The sequence below is a fragment of the Pelodiscus sinensis genome, chromosome 2, assembly GCF_052426305.1.
Source record: "Pelodiscus sinensis isolate ZL-2025 chromosome 2, ASM5242630v1, whole genome shotgun sequence".
Taxonomy (NCBI): Eukaryota; Metazoa; Chordata; order Testudines; family Trionychidae; genus Pelodiscus; species Pelodiscus sinensis.
In genome coordinates, this window is record NC_143053.1 from 201,860,294 (window position 1) to 201,880,243 (window position 19,950).

At 41.3% G+C, this 19,950-nt stretch overlaps 1 protein-coding gene across 1 annotated transcript in view; it reads right to left on the minus strand.

Annotated features, from left to right (window-relative positions):
- Positions 1-1,883: 1,883 nt before the first annotated feature.
- Positions 1,884-19,950, minus strand: part of KLHL7 (kelch like family member 7) — a 35,088-nt gene continuing 17,021 nt past the window's right edge. Inside the window, exons 7-11 of the mRNA XM_006138353.5 lie at positions 18,892-19,034; positions 12,864-13,104; positions 9,701-9,902; positions 9,316-9,413; positions 1,884-3,571 (exon numbers count right to left, since the gene is read on the minus strand). Coding sequence (XP_006138415.1) covers positions 3,288-3,571; positions 9,316-9,413; positions 9,701-9,902; positions 12,864-13,104; positions 18,892-19,034 — 968 coding nt within the window. The 3' untranslated portion in view covers positions 1,884-3,287. The remainder of the gene's footprint in view (positions 3,572-9,315; positions 9,414-9,700; positions 9,903-12,863; positions 13,105-18,891; positions 19,035-19,950) is intronic.

Consider the following 19,950-nt stretch of genomic DNA (forward strand, 5'->3'; position numbering starts at 1 on the left):
ATCCAGTCCATGAGATCTGAGAAAGATAGTGAGATCTGGAAGCTGGAAATTTACCAAATTTACTAAGAACTTGGAGCAGAGCATCTTAAACATCCATTCTCCTTTTGGAAGGGTATCCGTTAAAAAGTATGTACCAATGTAATTATTTTTTTAAGAAGTCAATGCTGTCTTGGTAGTCTAGAAGGGATTGGTCTGAAAAAGGATAGCAGGTTATTGGACAGATAGAATTACAGGAAACCCCCAACATGAGACCACCCGAGTTCTGACCCCCTGCACTTACAGCCATTTTTGTAAGTGCGGAAGGGGCCGAAACCCCCCCAACTTAAGTCTTCAGCCCACATTTACGACGACGCACATGGTAAATGAGGGGTCGAGTTACAACACCCGCAACTTGCGACGCTTCCCCAGGAGAACCAATCACATCACAAGTCGGGGGCCGCCTGTAGAGTGAAAATTTTCATGAACTAACTGGTAAGTGTACAAGAGGTTAGTTGGCAAGCCTGGTTTATCTATACTGTGAGCTGGAGCACCATGGAACTTGGAAGATTATATTGTATCCATGTCTACAGTGAAGTTTTTGATGATTCAGGTACATTTTTAGCACTGCACACTTAATTGCCCACAGATTTTTCAAATTATTTTCCAAATGTATAAGTCTCTTTAAAATTGAAAGGAATTTATGTTTGCATGGTTATAACTAACTTATTACTTCTCCCCACCCTCCACATCTTCACAAATGGATTGGCTTCCATATTTTTAGCACATTGGTCTAGGAAAACAAATTGTGACTTGATCCCAAGTGCCCAACCTGATAGTACAGAGCACTTTTATTGTGTTGAATGAAATATGCAATCAAACCTCAAGATTCTGAGTTTTGTGATAATTTAGAGGTCTTTTTGTGTAAGTTCCTCAAAGTGCCAAATCAAATAAGGAACAAAGTTTCTGTAATATACATGTGGCCTGTTTAATTTTTAAAATGAGTATGCACTGAAATAGTTATCAAAATGATGTATGAACAACAGTGGTATAAAACTGCCATACTACAGGCAGGAGCTGTGCAAGTTATGAGTTCACATATCATTCCTAATCCAGTATACCCCTTGTGTTGCAAGGTTGGTACTAAATGGCTATATAAACAAGAATAGTGGTTGTGCAATGTGCATAAAAGAGAAAGAACAGTATGAGGAAATTCATTTTCGCCTATGACAACTTGTATTAATTCACCTTGGGTATCTAGAGAATTTCTACGTCTGAGCTGTAGAATGTATATTAAGAACAGCCACACTAGGTCAGACCGAAGGTCTGTCTAGCTCAGTATACTGTCTTCTGACAGTGGCCAACATCAGGTGCTGTTCATTCCCTCTGAAGAACAGATAATCAGAGTGATACATCCCCTACTGCCCATTCACAGCTTGTGGGACACCATTCCTGCCCGTCTCAGCTAATAGCCATTGATGGGCCTCTCCTCCATGAATTTTTCTAGTTCTTTTTTTAACCCTGTTATAGTCTTGGCCTTCACAACAATCTCTGACAAACAGTTCCACAAGTTGACTGCAGTGTATGAAGAAATTGGGGATGTAAGCAACTAGTAGACTACCCAATAAACATATGCTTATCAGGTAGTCAAGTAGTGACTTAACTAGTCGCATTTCCCCTCCCCGTGCCTCTATAAGAGAGAGGCAGCAAAGGAGTTAGGGGGGAGCGGGCGCCAGTGCTGTGAAGAGTGGGCTTAAAAGCCAGTTCTCCCGCCCCGCCCCGGGGGGGGGGGGGCAAGAGAGGAAAAGGCACGGGGCAGGGGGGATGGATGACCAGGCATTAACTGGGAATCAGCTGTCCCAACTCACGCTCAACCCCAGATGCTGTGGCTCTGCCTTTTAAATGTATTAAGACCTGGCAGCTCTTAATACATTTAAAAGGCAGAGCCACAGCAGGGTTAGCTCCTGGGGCCCAGAGTTATCCCTGCTGAGACTCCGCAGTTTCCCCTCTTATAAACTAATCAGGTAGTAAATGCAATTTAACATCCCTAGAAGAAATACTTCATTTTGTTTGTTTTAAACCCCTGCCCCTTAATTTCATTTGATGATCCCTAGTTCTTGTGTAATGACAAACAGTAAATGACACTTCTATGTTTTCTTCACACCAGACATGATTTTACAACTCTCTATTATAATCCCCTTAAGTCATCTCTTTTCCAAGTCCCAGCCTTATTAACTTTTCTCCTACAGCAACTGTTTTATACTTCTAATCACTTTTGTTGCCCTTTTCTGAAACTTTTCCAATGCCAACATATCTTTTTGAGATGGGGCAACTTCATGCCAAGATACGGGCATGCCATGGATTGATATAGAGACAATGTGATATTTTCTGTTTTATTATCTATTCCTTTCTTAGTGATTCCTGCACATTAAGCAAATGTTTTCAGGGACTTAACCATAATGATTTCAAACTGTCTCACTTGAGTGGTTAACAGCAAATTTAGACCCCATCATTTGTATGTATGTATAATTAGGATATTTTTCTAATATGCCTTACTTAGCATTTATCAATATTGAAAGTTATCTGCCATGATGTTATCCAGTTACCCTGTTTTATAAGATCCCTTTGTAATTCTTTGTAGTCTGGTTTGCACTTCAGTATCTTGAATAAAGTAATGGCTTGCACGGTACCTTCCACAGCCTAATGACTTAACCAATCAACCAATGGAGGTACTAATTGTTCTTATCAGCCTCTTGTAACTATTTGAACTATCTACTCACTGTCTTTTTTTCCCTCCCCCTTTGTGCTATTTTTTTCCTCCTTGCTCCTCCCCTTATTTATTCTTGGATCTGGACTTCTAATACTCCTGTCATCTAAGACATGGGTTGTGCCCATGAAAGCTCATGATATCATCTACTTGTTTTGTTAGTCTTTAAGGTGCTTACTAGACTATTTGTTGTTTTTAAGTTTTTTCTGAGATTTAGGCTAAACTATATCAAATGCACTAACATTTTCCAGGTAACTAAGCTGAAGGGTGAGGAGAGAGGCTGGTTAGTTTTTGGCAAAGCCACACAAAAAATTTGTTCAAGAAAACATGTCGTGTTCTGAGCTAGGATACTGGAATCTTGAAATACATCCCATCTTTTAGAACAAAGGGTAAAAATTAAATGGGCACATACTGTATATACAAATGTGAGGGCTACATCTCAGTTTTTCAAGATTATTCAGTTTAACAAGAATCAATAAAATCCAAAAGCAAAGCACCGATGGCCATCTTTTCCAAGTCTCTGAAGAATGTCCTGACTTCTCCTTCATGTCTCTAGCGTTTCTTCATTTGCTCCACAAGTATCAACAACACAGATTAAACAACTCGTCACTGGGAAAGCACGGACTTTGGAGTTTGCTATCCACTTGTCTGTTTCAGTATTATACTCAAGGATGTGCCCTAATCGGCCCACACCCTGAAAGCCAGCCAGGACATAGACTATAGAGCCCACAGCAGCACACTTCACTGTCACACCCTTCCATGGCATTGGTGATACCATCTTCCATTCATTCATCTTAATATCATAATATTCCACGTTGTCTAGGCCACCTTGAAATAAATCAAACAATTATTAGCAATATGAACACTGCTACTGCTTACCAAAAAAATCTCACCAAAAAGGCCTTTGACTCACAGTAGTAGAGGATATTTTAATCCATCATATATCTTTTCACAATGTGAATATTTATAGAACATGTATTTGTGTAGAGAATGCATAACCATACAGGCGGTAATATTTGTATTGCTGGAGTTCCAGCTGTGTGTTATTTCCAATTACAAGTTCCTGTTTAATAATTCTTCATTAAGCTTTCACTCCGGGCTGAAACTGGACATCCCAACTGTGTTTTTTTATTAAAATCAATCCCTCCTCCCTTCTTAAGAAGGCAACATGGTCTGTAATTGGGATTAGCTGCTTTTTCCCCCCTCAAAAGAGAGGCGGCAGCAAGGAAAGTGCTGAAAAACAATTACAAGACCACAAACAATTTTAATGTACCATCCAATCCAAAAGCACTTTTATAATCAGTGCCTCACAACACTATCACACCTAGGGCAGAGAGGAGTAGTAATTCCCAGTCTTAAATTCTGACTGCTCAGACACACGCGATTTTGAGAACTGTTACCCTGAAAAGATGCATAATCTAGGATGATGGCTGTTATTTATAAATTTATTTCAGTGCCGTCACTGTGGTGAAAGTATTTAGTTAATCACGCCAATTTTCACTAACAAAAAGTTAATTTCAAAATACTATTTTGCCCCACTTGGAAGTCATAGATATTTTCCAATTCAGTGTTCAACTAGCAGGCTCAAAGGGTGGAGTTTGAGTGTCTCATTACGTGCATGTGAGATGCATCTACATATCATTCTTTGCACTGAAAACTACCATTATGTTAGAATACCGTTAGTTTATAATTTGCCATTTAATTAGCATTAATGTGAAACAAAATATTCCCATTGTTAGCATGAATAAGTAATACAGTTAGCATCTCAGTAATTCTCATCTTCAAAGCACTTTAGAAACATTACCTAATTAACTTTCATCACTTCTGTGAGGAAGGTATTATTATTTCTGGTTTACAGGAAGGGAGAGAGAGGATAAGACTTGCACAAGACTACCCAACAAATCCTATGTTAAGTATCTAGGGCAGTCAAAACAGGTAGTTTCACCCTTTTTAATTGTAGATTTGTGATAATTCTTTAAATTGTAAATTCCTCAGGGCAGCAACTGTACCATGTTACCCTCTTGTCAGATGACAAGTTAATCAAGTTAACCCTGTTTTACAAGAAGTTTCATTTAATAGTGGGAACAAGTTCCCCCAGCTTCCTACTGGCAGTTCCACCAAATCCAATTTCAAGTAGGATAGACTGGGAAGTATCTAGGATACAGAGAGGTAGGAAGAAAGGAGGCAACTGTGGAAGGCATGTGTTTTCTGTCACCCCAAAAATCAAAGAAATGGAGATAAAGATCATAAAATGAAGTTTTTGAGAGTGGCAATGTTCAAGAAGTTAAGCTTAGTAATTCTCCCAACCAAGCTGAAAGAGAAACCTCTCTCACCTGTGATCCTGTCTCAGATTGTGTGTCAAAACTTTTTTGCAGGCCATCAACCTAAGTTACATAACTTCATTTATGCAAATAACGTAGATGAAATAGATGTACTTAGGTCTGCTTACTGCAATGTCTTCAGTGCAGTAAATCAAAAGCTGAAGCCCTCCCATCAACTCTAGTTACTTTTCTCCTTTGGGTGGAGTTGATGGGAGAGCGCTCAGCAGTTGATTTATTGCATCTCTGCTAGACATGATAAATCAACTCCTGCTGGATCGATTGCTGCCTGTAGATCCAGGCTGTAGTGATGGCATGTCCTTAAACTGAGCAAGATTATGTATTTTAAATCCAGAGATACTGTATTTAGAGCAATTCCAAAGGACAGTAAGGGATGAAAAATGAATGCTGCAAAAAACCAAATAGGTAGGTTAATTATTTTTAATGATCAGTAATTACAAGAGGGCTGTGCCCAGTGCTCGCTACACTCGCCAAACCCCTCTGTCCACTGTGGCTGGATTGTGGCCTCTCCTCCTACCCATGGAGCAGCAGGAGGGGGAGCCGCCACCAGCCTTTTCTGTAGCCAGATGGGGGCTGGACCACGGGACCTGGACCCCAGGATTGGGGCCAGAGATAGGATGCTGAGGCCAGATGAGGGCTGGGCCCCAAATGGGGCCTTGTTGGCCAGGCTTCATTTTAATAAAGTAAAATATTATGTCCAACACAAAAAGGTTTCAACATTTTATTTATTTATGGCAGGAGTGGGGGACCTTTTTTGGGTCGGGGCCACTGACCAACAGAAAAATCAGTTGGGGACCATACATGTGAGAAGGAAAAAAAGCCTCCCCCCTCAAAATCCCCAACCATCAGTGATGTGGCCCTCCACTGAAACACCTCACTCCGTGGTGCCCCAACCTCATGGGAGTGAGCAGGACTGAGGCTCAAGGCCTCAGGACAGATTAACTCTTCTGGGATTCCAGGGTAGTGGATTTTGTGGAAACCCCGCCCCCTCCCTCAGACTCTGGGGTGGGGCCAAATATGAGTGGCTCAGTGTGTGGGACAGAGCTGCCATCAAGTGGGATAGGGATGCAGGAAGGGCAGAGGGTGTGAGGTCTGGCCAGGAGGGAGGGTGCAGGAACAAGCTGGGAGTAGGATGTCTGGCCGGGGCAGGAGGGGGGGACTGGAGCAGGCTTGGGGACAGGAGGCAGGAGTGGGCTTGGGGGAAGGATGTCTGGGCAGGAGAGGTAGGAATGGGGGAGGGAACAGAAGCAGGCTGGGGTGCAGGGTCTCAGCACAGGGGTAAGTGATGGTGAGAGGGTAAGGGTCTGGGCATGAAAGGATGGGGAACACTTACTGGTCTTTGAGCCCTGCATCAGTCCGAGGGTTGGACTCCAGCTGCTCCCATTAGCTAGATTCTGACCAACAGGAGCGCAACAAAAGCCTCCAGACAGCACACTCAAGCACTGCTGTTTCCCCAGCCCAGGAGGGGGAGTGCTGCTTCTCCGTGCAGTGAGGCTTGAGGATTTCTCTCCTCCTTCCCCTCTCCCCTACTGCAGCAGGAAGCCAGTGCTGGTGCTCCAACTGCGCAGGGGAGGAAGGAGGGTGAGGCTGCATGGCCAAACAAAGGGGGCCTGGGCTGGTCAGGTCAGTGCTGCCAGTTGCCTCCTTTCCCACGTTGCAGAAGTGCCACTCACTGCTGCAGCCCCATGCGTGGCTGGGGAGACAGTCTGTGCTTGGGTCTCACTGGGGTGGCTTGGAGCTGGGCTCAGAACATAGCCACTCAGCATGCGGCAGAGGATGGGGTGGCAGGCAGCCAAGGATGTGGAGCGCCTCGCCCTGCACCTGGTGCTTCTCCTGAGCCTGCTGGTTCAGCAGCCCGTGAGCACCAAGAACGACAGCAGCATTGCCCTGGAGTAAGTCATGGTGCCCGGAGGGCATGGGAGCCTGCCTCCATTCCCAGCACGAGTGGGCCTTGCACCAGCCGAAGCAGCCCCTGGGCCGGGGAACAGGCTGTCCAAAAGGCCATGGCCAGAGCTGAGTGGGCAGGACCATTGGGAGGCAGAATCTGCTCAGGTTGGGCTGTTAGTGTTTGGTGATGGCAAATCTGCCTGTCTGGGCAGGGAGCCCATGCGAGGGCAGAGCCTGTGGACACAGAGTGACAAGATGATGTCAATGTGCCATCTCACAGGAAATTTTTATATATGATATGATACGATCAGATATTATATGATATGACATATATGATGAAGAAAATACTGCTAGGAAGGGAGTTGAAAACAAGGGAAAAGAGTTTGTTGAAGAAGCTGCCATCTTCTGCATACTAGGGATGTAACAGTGTAGTGGATTAACTGATAAGCAAAAGCTACACGCATTTCCCCCCTGCCCGGACAGTAAATTTTTTACCAGGTTAGCCTGTAGCCCAGCTCAGTTCCGGCTTGCGCCAGGTCTGGGAGCTGAGCCCCCACTCCCGGACAGGGACTGCTGTCACCCTATGCTGCTGCCTCTGTATCTGGTTTTTAAACTGGCTCCCCTCTCTGGACCAGCTCCCTCCTGGTACCCTGCGCTGCTGCCTCTGATACCAAGGCAGCAGCATGGAGTGGCAGGGGGCTCCTCAGGAGTGGGGTCGGAGCACACTGGCTGCTGACTCCACCCCTAAGGACTATGAAATAGTCAAGTAACCAATAAGAATTCATGAGGTTAATTGACTATTCAATTAACTGATATTTAACATCCCTACTGCAGATGATGCAATATTGAGGGCCTTTAATAAACTGAGACTTGCAGATCCTAGAGCTCTTTTCTTATAAAGGAATGCTTATCTTTGTTTACTGAGTAAATTTCAATTTTAGCCTTTGATTAATACCTTTATATGACTGTGGTACCAGATTTTTACCAAGCATAAGGCAAAGCACTAAACAATAGGTTGACTGTATCATAATTTCTGACCTAAACCATAGTTTACAGTGCAAGTATATAAAATCATGAGTATGATATAGCTTCTATTTTTATTTTGCATGATTGCAGTTGCTGCCAAGCAATACATTCAAAAAATAATATAAGTAGATTTGTTGTTAATTGTAGTATTTAATGTATTTAAAAAACCCAAACCAACAAGTGGTCATACAAGTTACAAAGCTGCATAATTCAATTTTTTTTAAATGTTCATGTGATCCTAATAACTGATCAATTGGAAGACTGTAAGTCAGTCTTTTACTCATTTGCTCATAAAAATCTGTCACTTGTGTGAACTAGGGATGTTAAATATCGGTTAATTGAATAGCCAATTAACCTCATGAATTCTTATTGGTTACTTGATTATTCTATGATCCGCGAGGGTGAGGCCGGCAGCCAGTGCTCTCCAGCCCCACTCCTGAGGAGCCCCTTGCCACTCTGCACTGTTGCCTCTGTATTGGAGGCAGCTGCATGGAGTGCCAGGCAGGTGTTTATAAACTAGCTCCCCTCACGGACTGGCTGCCTGTCACCCCATGCTGCTGCCTTTGATAAAGAGGCAGCAGCGCAGGGGGGAAGCAGCCCGTCGGGGGAGGTGTTGAGTTCTCAGACCCAGTGCGAGCCGGAACTGAGTCGGGCTGCCTGCCCACCTGGCTCCTAATACACTTTAAATGCAGAGTTGCAGTGGGGGTAGGCCCCGGTCCTGGCATGAGCCAGGACAGAGCTTGGCTGCTGGCCAGCCTGCTAAAAAGTTTACTGGCAGAGGAGGGGGAGAAATGTTCATAGTCTATAGCATTAACCTATACGCTTTTGCTTATCGGTTCACTGGTTAATCAACTTCACTATTACATCCCTAGTGTGAACATGACTGCAATGGACTTTCTCTGTTCTGATTAGCGGCTTGCTTCAATCCTCCTTCTTTTCATTCCATATCTGATCCGGTTATCCTCTTCTCCCTCACCCGGATCCCTCCGTTGAGCCACTCTTAAGCAAATCTACTCTGCCCCCTTCAAACAAGTGTGGAACTAATATGCTGTTTGCCACTATGTTATTCGCTCTATTGTATATTTTCTCCCATCCCTGTGTCTATCTTATTTATGTAGTTTTAACAATCTTCAGGACAAGGAGTCTCTGTCATTCTGTTTGCTCGCTCAGTGTCAAGCACATTGGGGCCCTATTCCTGGTTGGTCATTCGGTACTACTGTAATAAAACATGATTATTAATAATTTATAACTTGTACGTGTAAAAGCCTGTTCAGAAACAATATTTTGTGGATAAACTGAATATAGTTAAACACTGAATACCTAAGCCATTTTGTCCACCCACAGCAAATATTTTGTCGTTTACGAACACCAGCCCATGATTCTTCCTGGCTTCTATCATTGGACACAGCTCAGTCCACCTGAAAAAAAAATGAAGAGTTACTCACCCAGTTCTTGATAATGTATTTATATTATTTCTCAACTTCTGACATTGGGAAAGGCAAGATATAGAAGAGGAAAGGTTCCTAAAGCACAGGCCTGCACTTTGCATCCAGCCAGCCAAATATCCTGCGTTCCTATTCACTATTCCTCTTTCCTTCTTCAGTAACTGCACAGTTCTTCTCAGTTGTCTCTCTGCTGGCTATCTGAAATGCAAGCAAATCCACAATAGCTACTAATGACAAAGGTAGTTAGAATCAGTACATACGTTTCTGTTGCCGGATCATAAACTTCACAGGAATTCAGGACTCTTCCAGAAACATTGTTTCCCAAGCTTCCTCCACATACATAAATCAGGCCATTTGCCTCCACCATCCCATGACTGCACCGCTGAGTCAGCATGCTAGGCTTGGTGTGCCAGCTTTCTGTTCGTGTATCATAGCATTCAAACAAATACAGAGCAGAGTTTCCTTCAAGAAAGCAAAGTAATGTTTACTTTAAAGGTTGCATTTGAAAAGAAAAACCTAACAATACTGTGTCAATACTTTAATCATTAGTTACAGGGGAAAGCTGCTTTCTATCCCACTCCTTTCTACCCCATCCCAGACTAGTTGGCCTAAACCTAGGATAAGTGTTGACATATGTACTTTAATGAAACTCATTTGGATGCCCGAGGGAGGTCGATTAAAAGAAGAAATGAACAGGGACATGAGAGAATGTATTTACAATTAGTTAACAGGATAGTTTATCTGATGTCAGCTTCCTTATTGGAAATGTGCTGAACTCTTAGATGGTGTCGTTAAAACAGATGAAGACTTGTAAATTGCACAGATTCATACAAATCAACAGGATTCAAATTGCAATACATAGTATGATTAATTCACTTTGTAATGTTTCTTGCAATGTATTCTTTTTGGAATATAGTGGCAATATTAAGTTATACTGTAGTTTACTTCCATGGGATTAGTGATCACTTCACTACAAAACTGCCATTTGAAGTTGTACTTCTTTCCAGGGGATGGCAAGATGACGTGCCCTCTCACTTTCTAAAGGTCCCGTATCAGTGCTCTTCCCTTGAAAACCCCAATCCAGGTCCTGCTGATGTCAACTGAAAAAGTCCTATTGATTGCAGTGGGAATTCAATGATACTTTAGCATTTAAGCTGGTGCTGGTCTGAATCATGGCACAAGTGAAAAATGTTGGGAGATAGCTTCCACTAGCTACTCTGTGATTTTAACTCTTTATTCCATCTGATACCACCTGAATAAGGGCAAGATATTTCCCACTTTTCTCCACCTCTAGAAGTGAACAAACTCCCAACCCTTGCCTGTCTTGGGAGGTAGGGATTCAGACTCTTGGAACCCATGTGGCAGGGCATCAGGCCTGCAGAAACTTCTATGAAATGTACATATTTTTGTTGGACTAACCAAGATGCACATTTACTAATTATGAAACAGGCTGTGTCGCACCTTACTTCTGCTTAGCAGGGGCAACACAAAATTATAAAGCCAAGCTACACACAGAATGGAGCATATTTTTCCTTTATACAAAAACACACACTCATTAACAATAATGGAAGCATTAACAGGAATGGCCATCAAACTATATTTTTTAAAAAATCTGAAATTAAAATCAGTTCTGAATACATCATCACTGTAAATTAATCTTTACCTTATTTAAACAATGAGAGAGAGAGTTCCATCACTTGTACCAGCTAACAAAAATTTTCAAGATAAAACTAAGCAGCACACGCATAAAGGTCATAAGGGATTCAGAGGGTATATTAATCATGCTGATTAAGTGGAAAACAATCAGTGAAATCCTGACATGTTTTTCAGACTTTTATAGCCAATCCAACACCAGACAATAAGTTACTGACTTGTCAAGGAGTTTAATTGAAGAAGGAAAAAAAAAAAAAGCAGCCCTGTAATTTACTATCAACTGTTACAGAAAGATTAGTGGGGAGGGAGGTTGGGGAAGAATAAAAAAATAAAAACACTTTAGACATACGTCAGGTGAAAATGTTACTTATTCTCTCTGATCTTAATCAGGAAGGTAAAAGTTTGACACAGTGTAAATGAAAATTTTTGGACAATTGGTCATTATTTGTCAAAGATTCCAAAATCTGTACATTATCAAAATTAATTTTAATAAAATAGTAACAGGAGAACTAAATTATCTTCAACACTGATAGCAAGAAAAGAAGAACTATATATTTTACTGAAAACACAAATCCTATAACAGTTTCCTATTACAAGTGTATTAACTTCTTGTGATATGCTGGGGAAGAGAGCCTGTGCAGTCCAAGTTTAGTCACACTGCCTTAACGGACTGTCATTTTGGACAGAGAAGAATAGGCCTTACCTCAGGTCTGAATTTCACAGCATGAGAGGAGTAAATGATTTGCAAGAGGGAAAACAGTTATTTCATATGTACAACACTAGATGGCAGATATGAACTGCTGCCTTACCAATTGCAAAGTCAAATCTGATGAAGTATTTTAAAATCAAATACTATCTAAAAATCACAACTTATCAAGGGAATAATACTTCATGTTAGCTACTGACAATGATTGGTTGTTTATTTTCTGCTTGCTTTACTCTGTAGGAAGGCAGAACTCAAAATGACTAACTATGGATTATACTGTCACGGTATTTATTTTTGTGAATCTCCATACATTATACCGCAGAAGTTGGTTTGATGCAGACTTTCCTTACATCAGTATAAATGAGGCATAAACCAAATGAAATAAATTGAGTTAATACAGAAGTAGGAAATTGGAACTAGGGCACTTGTGTTTTGCAATAGATTTATCTTCCTCTGTGGCATACAGGATCTTTTTCACTCTAGTCAAAAATCTGTTTCTGAAGGAGAAAGTTCACTTCAGTTAAGGAGGCAGATGCTAATTGAGGAAAAAAAAGGTCACACCAGCAAGAAGCAACTTTTTTCAACAAACCATCACCTAAAATTGGGGGTAGGAAATCCTTCTGTACATGAACAGTTAAGTAGGGGTTTCCCTTCAATTAAAATGGATAGCTTTTGGAAATATTATATTGTTACATTAAAATCTCGGGTTACATTCTGTTGTTACTGAATACAAAAAAAAGTGAAATTCTCTGCAAGTTACACCAGTAAGCAAAGACCCTCCCCCCGAAATGTATTTGCTTGCAGCTAATTTACTTCAGACAGCTGCAGCTATTTCTTTATGATACAAACAAAAGACAGACTGTTCATTTTTACTCAGTAAAATGGAGTCTTAATATGCACTACAAATTGATAAAACCTCTTAGCATCTAGATAGAAACCTATTGTTAGACAGGAGAACTTCATAGTCTAGTATTACAGCAACATGCACAGATTCTATTCAAACAAGGAAGTAATGCAACTAAAAAGTATTTTATATATATAATTTTTTAAAGATTGTGTCTTACCCACTTCTGAACCACCAGATGTATAAATTTTGCCCTCCGCAGCACAAGCTGCAAGGCTATCTCGAGGCGTTGGAGGTCCCAGTTTGGAATACCAGCTATCCTTCACCACATTGTAGCAGTCCATTCGCTTTATGGGGAAAAGTTGGGAGCCTCCCAAAATATAAACTACATTGTCCCAGAAGACACAAGCTGCATCTCTGCGCTTTTCAAAGGGACAGCGGATGTCTGTCCAGCTGTAATCCTGCAATATAAAGAATAGGTAATGTCTATCTGCAGGGAGAGTTTTTGAAGAAATATTTTCACAGAGATTTAAGGCAGCCAGTTTTAACTTTCCTTTTCAAAACAGTACTGCAAATTGAAGAGCACTCCTAGGGCACATATATTTTGAAAAAGTCTCTTAGACTTCCATAAAATGATTAAAGCTTTTTGTTTACAGGAGTGGAAGAACAGACGTCTGATACAGAGAAAGAACACATTGCTACAGAATAAAAATACACCAAATTTTACAAAAGAGGGAGTTTCTCTCTCACATAGAGCTAATTACTATGACAGATATGAACTTGTTTACAGTATTTACCAACACGTTATACATAGTGCTACCCACAGTGAATAGCACCAACAACAACGAATAATACTGCTGGCAGAAATGTTAGCGGTCACATTGTCAGGGATCTGGTCTCTAATGGACTGCAAGAAGATATAGACTCTAAACATAGATGGTAAAGAGCGGGGGACTTCTGCTGGGAAAGTCCTAGGCCGTGTCCAGACTCAGGGGTTTTTTCGGGAAAAGTAGCCTTTTCCCGAAAAAACTTCCCCTGCGTCCAGACTCAAGCCGCGTTCTTTCGAAATTATTTCGAAAGAACGCGGCTTTTCTTTCGATGGCGGTAAACCTCGTTTCACGAGGAAGAACGCCTTCCTTCGAAAGTTCCTCTTTCGAAGGAAGGCGTTCTTCAATGTAAAGAGGCCGTCTTCGAAAGAGAGCATCCAGACTCGCTGGGTGCTCTCTTTCGAAAAAGCGGATTTCTCTTTCGAAAGATCCGCCTGCAGTCTAGACGCGATCTTTTGAAAGAGGCTCTTTCGAAAGATGCTTTCGAAAGAGCCTCTTTCGAAAGAAGCCTGCAGTCTAGACATAGCCCTAGAAACATCCAACCAAAGAGCTGACTGCACACTGTGATGGCAAATAGCAGAAGAGGCAGCTTTTGAACAGCTATATCTCAGATCATTCATTGTTTTAAAAGATTTTCACTAACAGCTTCGAAAGGAGCCAATGGAGATTAAATGTGCACCACACTATTTCTTTCAGGTGATGGGTGGCAATGTTCTATTCTAGTTAAAGTTGCTGAATGGTCTTCCACATACCCATAAGTATCTATTACAAGAAGCTAGCAAGAATAAGCTTGATCAGACACAGTGAAAGGTTACCGATACCTGGATTCAATGGAAAGACAACAGGGCTAAGCATTCAATATACTGAAGACATTGCAGCCCAAAACATCTTGCAGTCTGCCTTAGAAGCTTCACATGTATCAAGAAGGGCTGACAAGATGCATGCAGATCTTGGTGATCATGACCAATGGCTTAGCACTATTCTCTTGGACCTGTCTGACCAGCTGGCTGGCTTCTTATGCTGAGTCAGGCCCACCGTTGCCTTATCAACTCTCCCCCAAGTGGATTAGGTGTCTGACTTCAGTTTCAGATCCACTGGGAAGGCATCAGATGAATTCCAGAAGCGCTGGGTGCTCTCTGTGATGGTCACAGAAGACCCCTTGGGGGTGCTTCCTACAGTCACAAAGCCACCGACACTCGCCTTCTTGCACTCTGGGGCTTCTCACTACCCTCTCCTGCTGTGCCAGCTCTGCTCGTTTCCCCCAGCCAAGGCACAGATTTGAGATCACTGCCCTTCCCTGAGGAACAATACAGACATTGAAACACTTGAGGTACATGGTAAATGCAGTTTTGGGCCCAGCATCCTGGAATACCATTCCCCAGAGGGGATCAGAACCCCAAATGAATTATTTAGGTAAGCCCCCTTTAACAATAAAAGGAGGATGTACACACTGATTGCTCCCTATGTAACAATTATTTACACTGGGCTTGATAGTAAATAAAAGTGATTTTATTAAGTATAAGCAATAGGATTTAGGAGGTGGTAAGTGAAAAAAGGCAGAGCAAAGTAGATTACAAATCTAAAACAACAGAAAATGCTTAGGTAATTCTAACACCTCAGTACAAACTTATAATAAACTCACCCTAAAATTGTTCTTATTCCAGCTAAGCCTCCAAACCAGGGAAGTTCCTCTCCCAGGGGTCTCTGGTTCACTTTCTTGGGAGTGTAATACCAACCAAAGACAAAGAAATTGCTAGCTTCCCATTGTTTTATAGATTCCACCTTTAGGCAGGAATTCTACATTCCACCCTTACCTGGAAAAGTCTTAACTGGTCAGACCCTACCAGTTGGGGTGTGTATGTCACATGCCTTTTTAATACTAACCACTGCTAAGACTTAAAGGACAAAAGGGTTTGTTTACATATGACCAGACATTGAGGGAAACACCCTTGATGGCTTTCCTTTGCACTTTTAAAACCATCACAAACCATTCCATATCTCTGACTTAACACACAAGAATGATACATACACCAAAATAAAAGATACAAATCCAGCATATCATGACATTAAGACTACATGATGTAATTTGTCCCAAACATCTTCAAATTATGCATATCTATGTCCATAAGTCTATTTCATAAAGCATGGAGGGAAGGAGGGTTCAGTCACACTCAGAGAGAAGAACTGCAAGAGGAAAGTTCTTTCCTGTGAGTGACCCTGAAGGGAGGTGGCGGCAGAAAAAAAGGCTCCGCTGGAAGGCCCTCAAAAGGGCCAAAACCCAGGCAGATGGCTAGGAGGGAGATTAGAAATCAGAATCCAGCCTATTAGGAAAAGCACTGATGTCAGAAGCTTGGATCAATGCAAGGCCTCTGGGGAGAAAATCTGTCAGTGCTATACAAGAAAGTGAAAGGCCCTTCTGTTTTATGTCACCTTTGGGACTACTATTGATGTTATCAGTATTGTCACACAAGGATGCTGTTTAGGCTGACCCTCCCAACAGCCTCCCAGAAAAGATATGCTATGGCACTGGAAGAAAACTAGTCTTATCAAGGAATAAACTTCAAGTTCTCTTGCTGCTTTGTGTAAGACCATCCTGTTTTCTACCTGATTTCATTGCTAAAGCTTCTCCCTTGCAACAGTGGAGGGATTACTAATGGGTCTGACCCCTAGAGCAGCCTCAATCCACAGCTTCTATTTCCTTCATAATCACACTTCATGTCTTGTAGGGTGGTCTATGGTTTTTCCTCGCACTCCTCTGACCTATTCAACAGATTCATCACCCTCTAATGAGACATTCTAGTGATGCTGCTCCCCATTATTAGTCTACATCATTCTAGCCTGGTTGGTTTTGGGGTAAAAGAAAGTAAAAAAGGGAAGCCAGAAACTTTGAACTCAATTGTTCAGGTTGTCAGAGGGAAAAAAAAGCTGACTCAGGGTAATACATACAAGATTTGCAATGACAACTTACCAAGAAGCCAAGCTTGTTACCCACGTCTTACTAATCAGAGCAGATTGGGAAATGGTGCTTTTTTCACCCTCCTGCATGTGTTTCAACAAAACATTGAAAACTGAAATATTTAATTAAAGTGGTGCCATAGTGCCTCGTGGAAGCTGTAGTTCAGACACCTTATGCACTCATTCTCTATGAGCTGAATTACAACTTCCATGATGCACCACTCTCCTCTCCCCCTTTTAGTGAGGAAATAACAAGCATCATAGGAGCCCTTAGCCAGGGTGAATCTAGAAAAGCTGAACTTAACTTTAAAAAGGACATTTTTAGTTGACTAGATAGCAATATGACAAAAAGCCAGCTAATTTCTCTGCCCCTGTTGTGCAATCACATTTTTCTGTTTTTAAAACATTTTCCTCTTCTCCGTTTTATGACAAAGGAAATAAGAAACAGGAAAACTGACCAGCAGTCTGTACAGGAGAAACTCTGCATTTGGCAGCACTTGGTGTACAAAATAAACAAGCTGAAAGAAATGCTTTGCATCCTGTTACTTAAAATTGCAAATGATAACACCGTTAGAGAAAACATTTTAGGGAGATGTGTCATATTTTGAAATTGCTTGTGTCCCTTTAGCCCTAACTTTCTTCACTTTTGTGAGATTTAAATTCTATTTTATCTCCTAGAATAGCAGTTGTCACGCAACTACCATGCTGTTACTCTATTACATTGTTTAGTATTATTCCAAGGAGACTACTCAACAATCTAGTTTGGAGAAGGGATGAATCAGAAACACAAGATTTTCCAAGGTTAAACAGCAGCTAAATCCCAAAATAAGAAAATAGCAATATGGGACTCAATGATCCAGTTATTACCTGTAGAAGACACTAATTGGGATTTTTATGGGTTTATTTAATGGTAATGCTTTAAGAGCTCAATGCAGGAAAGTACTTAAGCACCTACTTTGCTGAATGAGGGCATTCCCAATAGTGCTGGTAACACAGAACTTAATTCTTTTGTAATTTGCCCTCTGAAATTCCTTCCTTAGGGATGGTGGGTTTTAATATTGAAAAACAAAGAATTACAGGTTGAGAAAGATACTCAATCACTCTCTTTGAAGGCAATGCTACTTCTCACCAAATAGCCTCCCCTTCCAAATTACTGGATCGGAAATAATGTAGGAGTCAAGATATGTCTCTGCAGTAAAGTTAAATATGAAGGACTACTCTCTATCAAGCCTGAGTACATCAAGCATCATATCATTGTTTTCTTTACTAAGATCCTGTACAGATTTACATACATGCCTAACAATTTCACCATGAGCAGTCCTACTGATTTCAGTGAGATTACTGGCAAAGTATAAAGCACATGTGCCAATCTTTGCAGGATCAGAGCCTTAGATTGAAAACACTGTGTCCGTGTGCATGTCCCACACCAAGCACACTGGTGTCTTCATCTTTGCTTGGTGATGTCTAGGTGATACCACAATGCTAACGTAATGAACGAGAAATTACGTGTGGTTTGGCTTTATCAGTAACTGACATAAAAATGTCATTATACCAATATTATATATATATAAAAATAAAAAGCACATATTAAACAGATTAAGAACTGGCTAACTGGTTGTTCTAAAAAAGCAATCAAGGGAGAATCATCCCTGAATAGGGATGTTTCTATGGGATTCCATAAAGGAATTGGGTATTAGGCAAATATTAAATCACTGCTGATAACATTTTCTAATGATTCTCAGATTGGTGGAATGGTAAATTACGAGCACCAGGCAGTCATACAGGGCAACCTGGATTACTTGGGTGGCTGGGCCCAGTCAAACAAAACACATTTTAATGCAGCCAAATGCAAAGTGATCAATGTAGAAACAAGGAAAGCAGGCCATATTTAGAGAATTGGGGACTACATCCTGAAAGTCAGAAACTCTTAAGTGGACAACTTAAAAGGAGCTGCCAGAGTGCTGCTGTTGCAAACATGGCTAATGTCATCCTCGGAGATGCATGCTAGGGAGTAGAAAGGCAATTTTGATTTTGTACACCGCATCGATGAGACCAATACTTTGTACTGGTCTGATGTCCACATTTTAAAAAGGACGCTGAAAGACTGGAGAAGGCGCAGAAGAGGGCCACAATAATTATTTAAGGAGAAAATGTATTACAGTGACAGACCTGAAGAGCTCAATCTATCTAGCTTATCACAAAGACAGAGGCATCTTGATTAAAGTGTATTTATCCTTGACAGGGAGAAAATACTGGGTATTAAAAGGTTCTTTAATTAGGAAGAAAGGCATAACAAGAACCAGAACCTAGGCAAGTTCAGGTCCGAAATAAGACACACATTTTAACAGTGAGGGTGATGAATCCTGGCACCAAGTACATCATCAGTGCTCAGTTAATGACTCTACCACCACTACAACAAATGCAAATTACAACAAAGATGTTGAATGTTTTCTGACAATGATTTACCTTTGGATTAAAGTATCTGCAAGACTGTGGCTGTGATCCCCCAAACAAGGCAATGCGGTAATCATGTTTTTTCCTTCTCGGCCGCGTGCCCTCTACTAGCTCTTCTCTGTCCTCTGGAGACAGCAAATGATACCGCATTCCACCTACAAGGAAATCCATGCAATTTGTATAGCGACAGATAGGTATGCATATGGTAGTTACAGAGCAACAAATTTCAAGCTATGTTTTCCAAATATCCAGCTTTTTTCTTGAATATTTTTCTGAGTCAAAAGTAGATTTATCATTTTTTCCATTTAGGAGAGAATATATAGAACACAGGGATAGGAAAAATACCCTGTTTAGGGATCCATGCCAGACAAGTCCTGCAATGTCAAAATAGAACAAAGATAAAAAAGTACCTGCATGCTCCAATCCAGTCAAAAAAAATCTATCCATTTAAAGGCATAACCAAAATCTGACTCATGGAAACTGGCAGAAAGGAACATGCACAGAAAGGCAGAACTGGGAATAGAAATGTAAGAAAAGAGACACCCAACAAGCAACATCGTAGGGGGATACAAATAGACTGGGAGGACATTGACTTATTTTTAGTTTCCAGCTAATAACACTAAGGAGAGGCAGCGGTCTGTGTTCCCCTCCTCTTTAACAACCTAAAACCTCAGTTTACTTGTAACAACACTGTAAGACCTTTTCAAAGATAATTCAACCACTTACTTTACTATCTGTTTAGGAAATATTCTGGTATAACCTGTCTTCTCAACTCTACCCCTGCTTTATACTAAGAGCTCTAATCTCCATTTGGCTTCACTGAGAGTAAAGGTCATTCAGCACTCTGCAAGATTCAGTTTGTGAAAGTTTTGTTAGCAGGAAAAGAATGGCTGTATGTGGTTATAAAGCAATGCCATGTAATCTATTCCAGCAGTAATTGAAGGCTAATAGTTAAACTTGGATTTTCTTTCCAAAAACCTGAATGTTTATGAATGTCTGCATTCATCACTGGCATTTGATGAAGTTTTAGGGACCGCATTAGAAATCCAGGTCAGGAAGGAGGGGTAGATG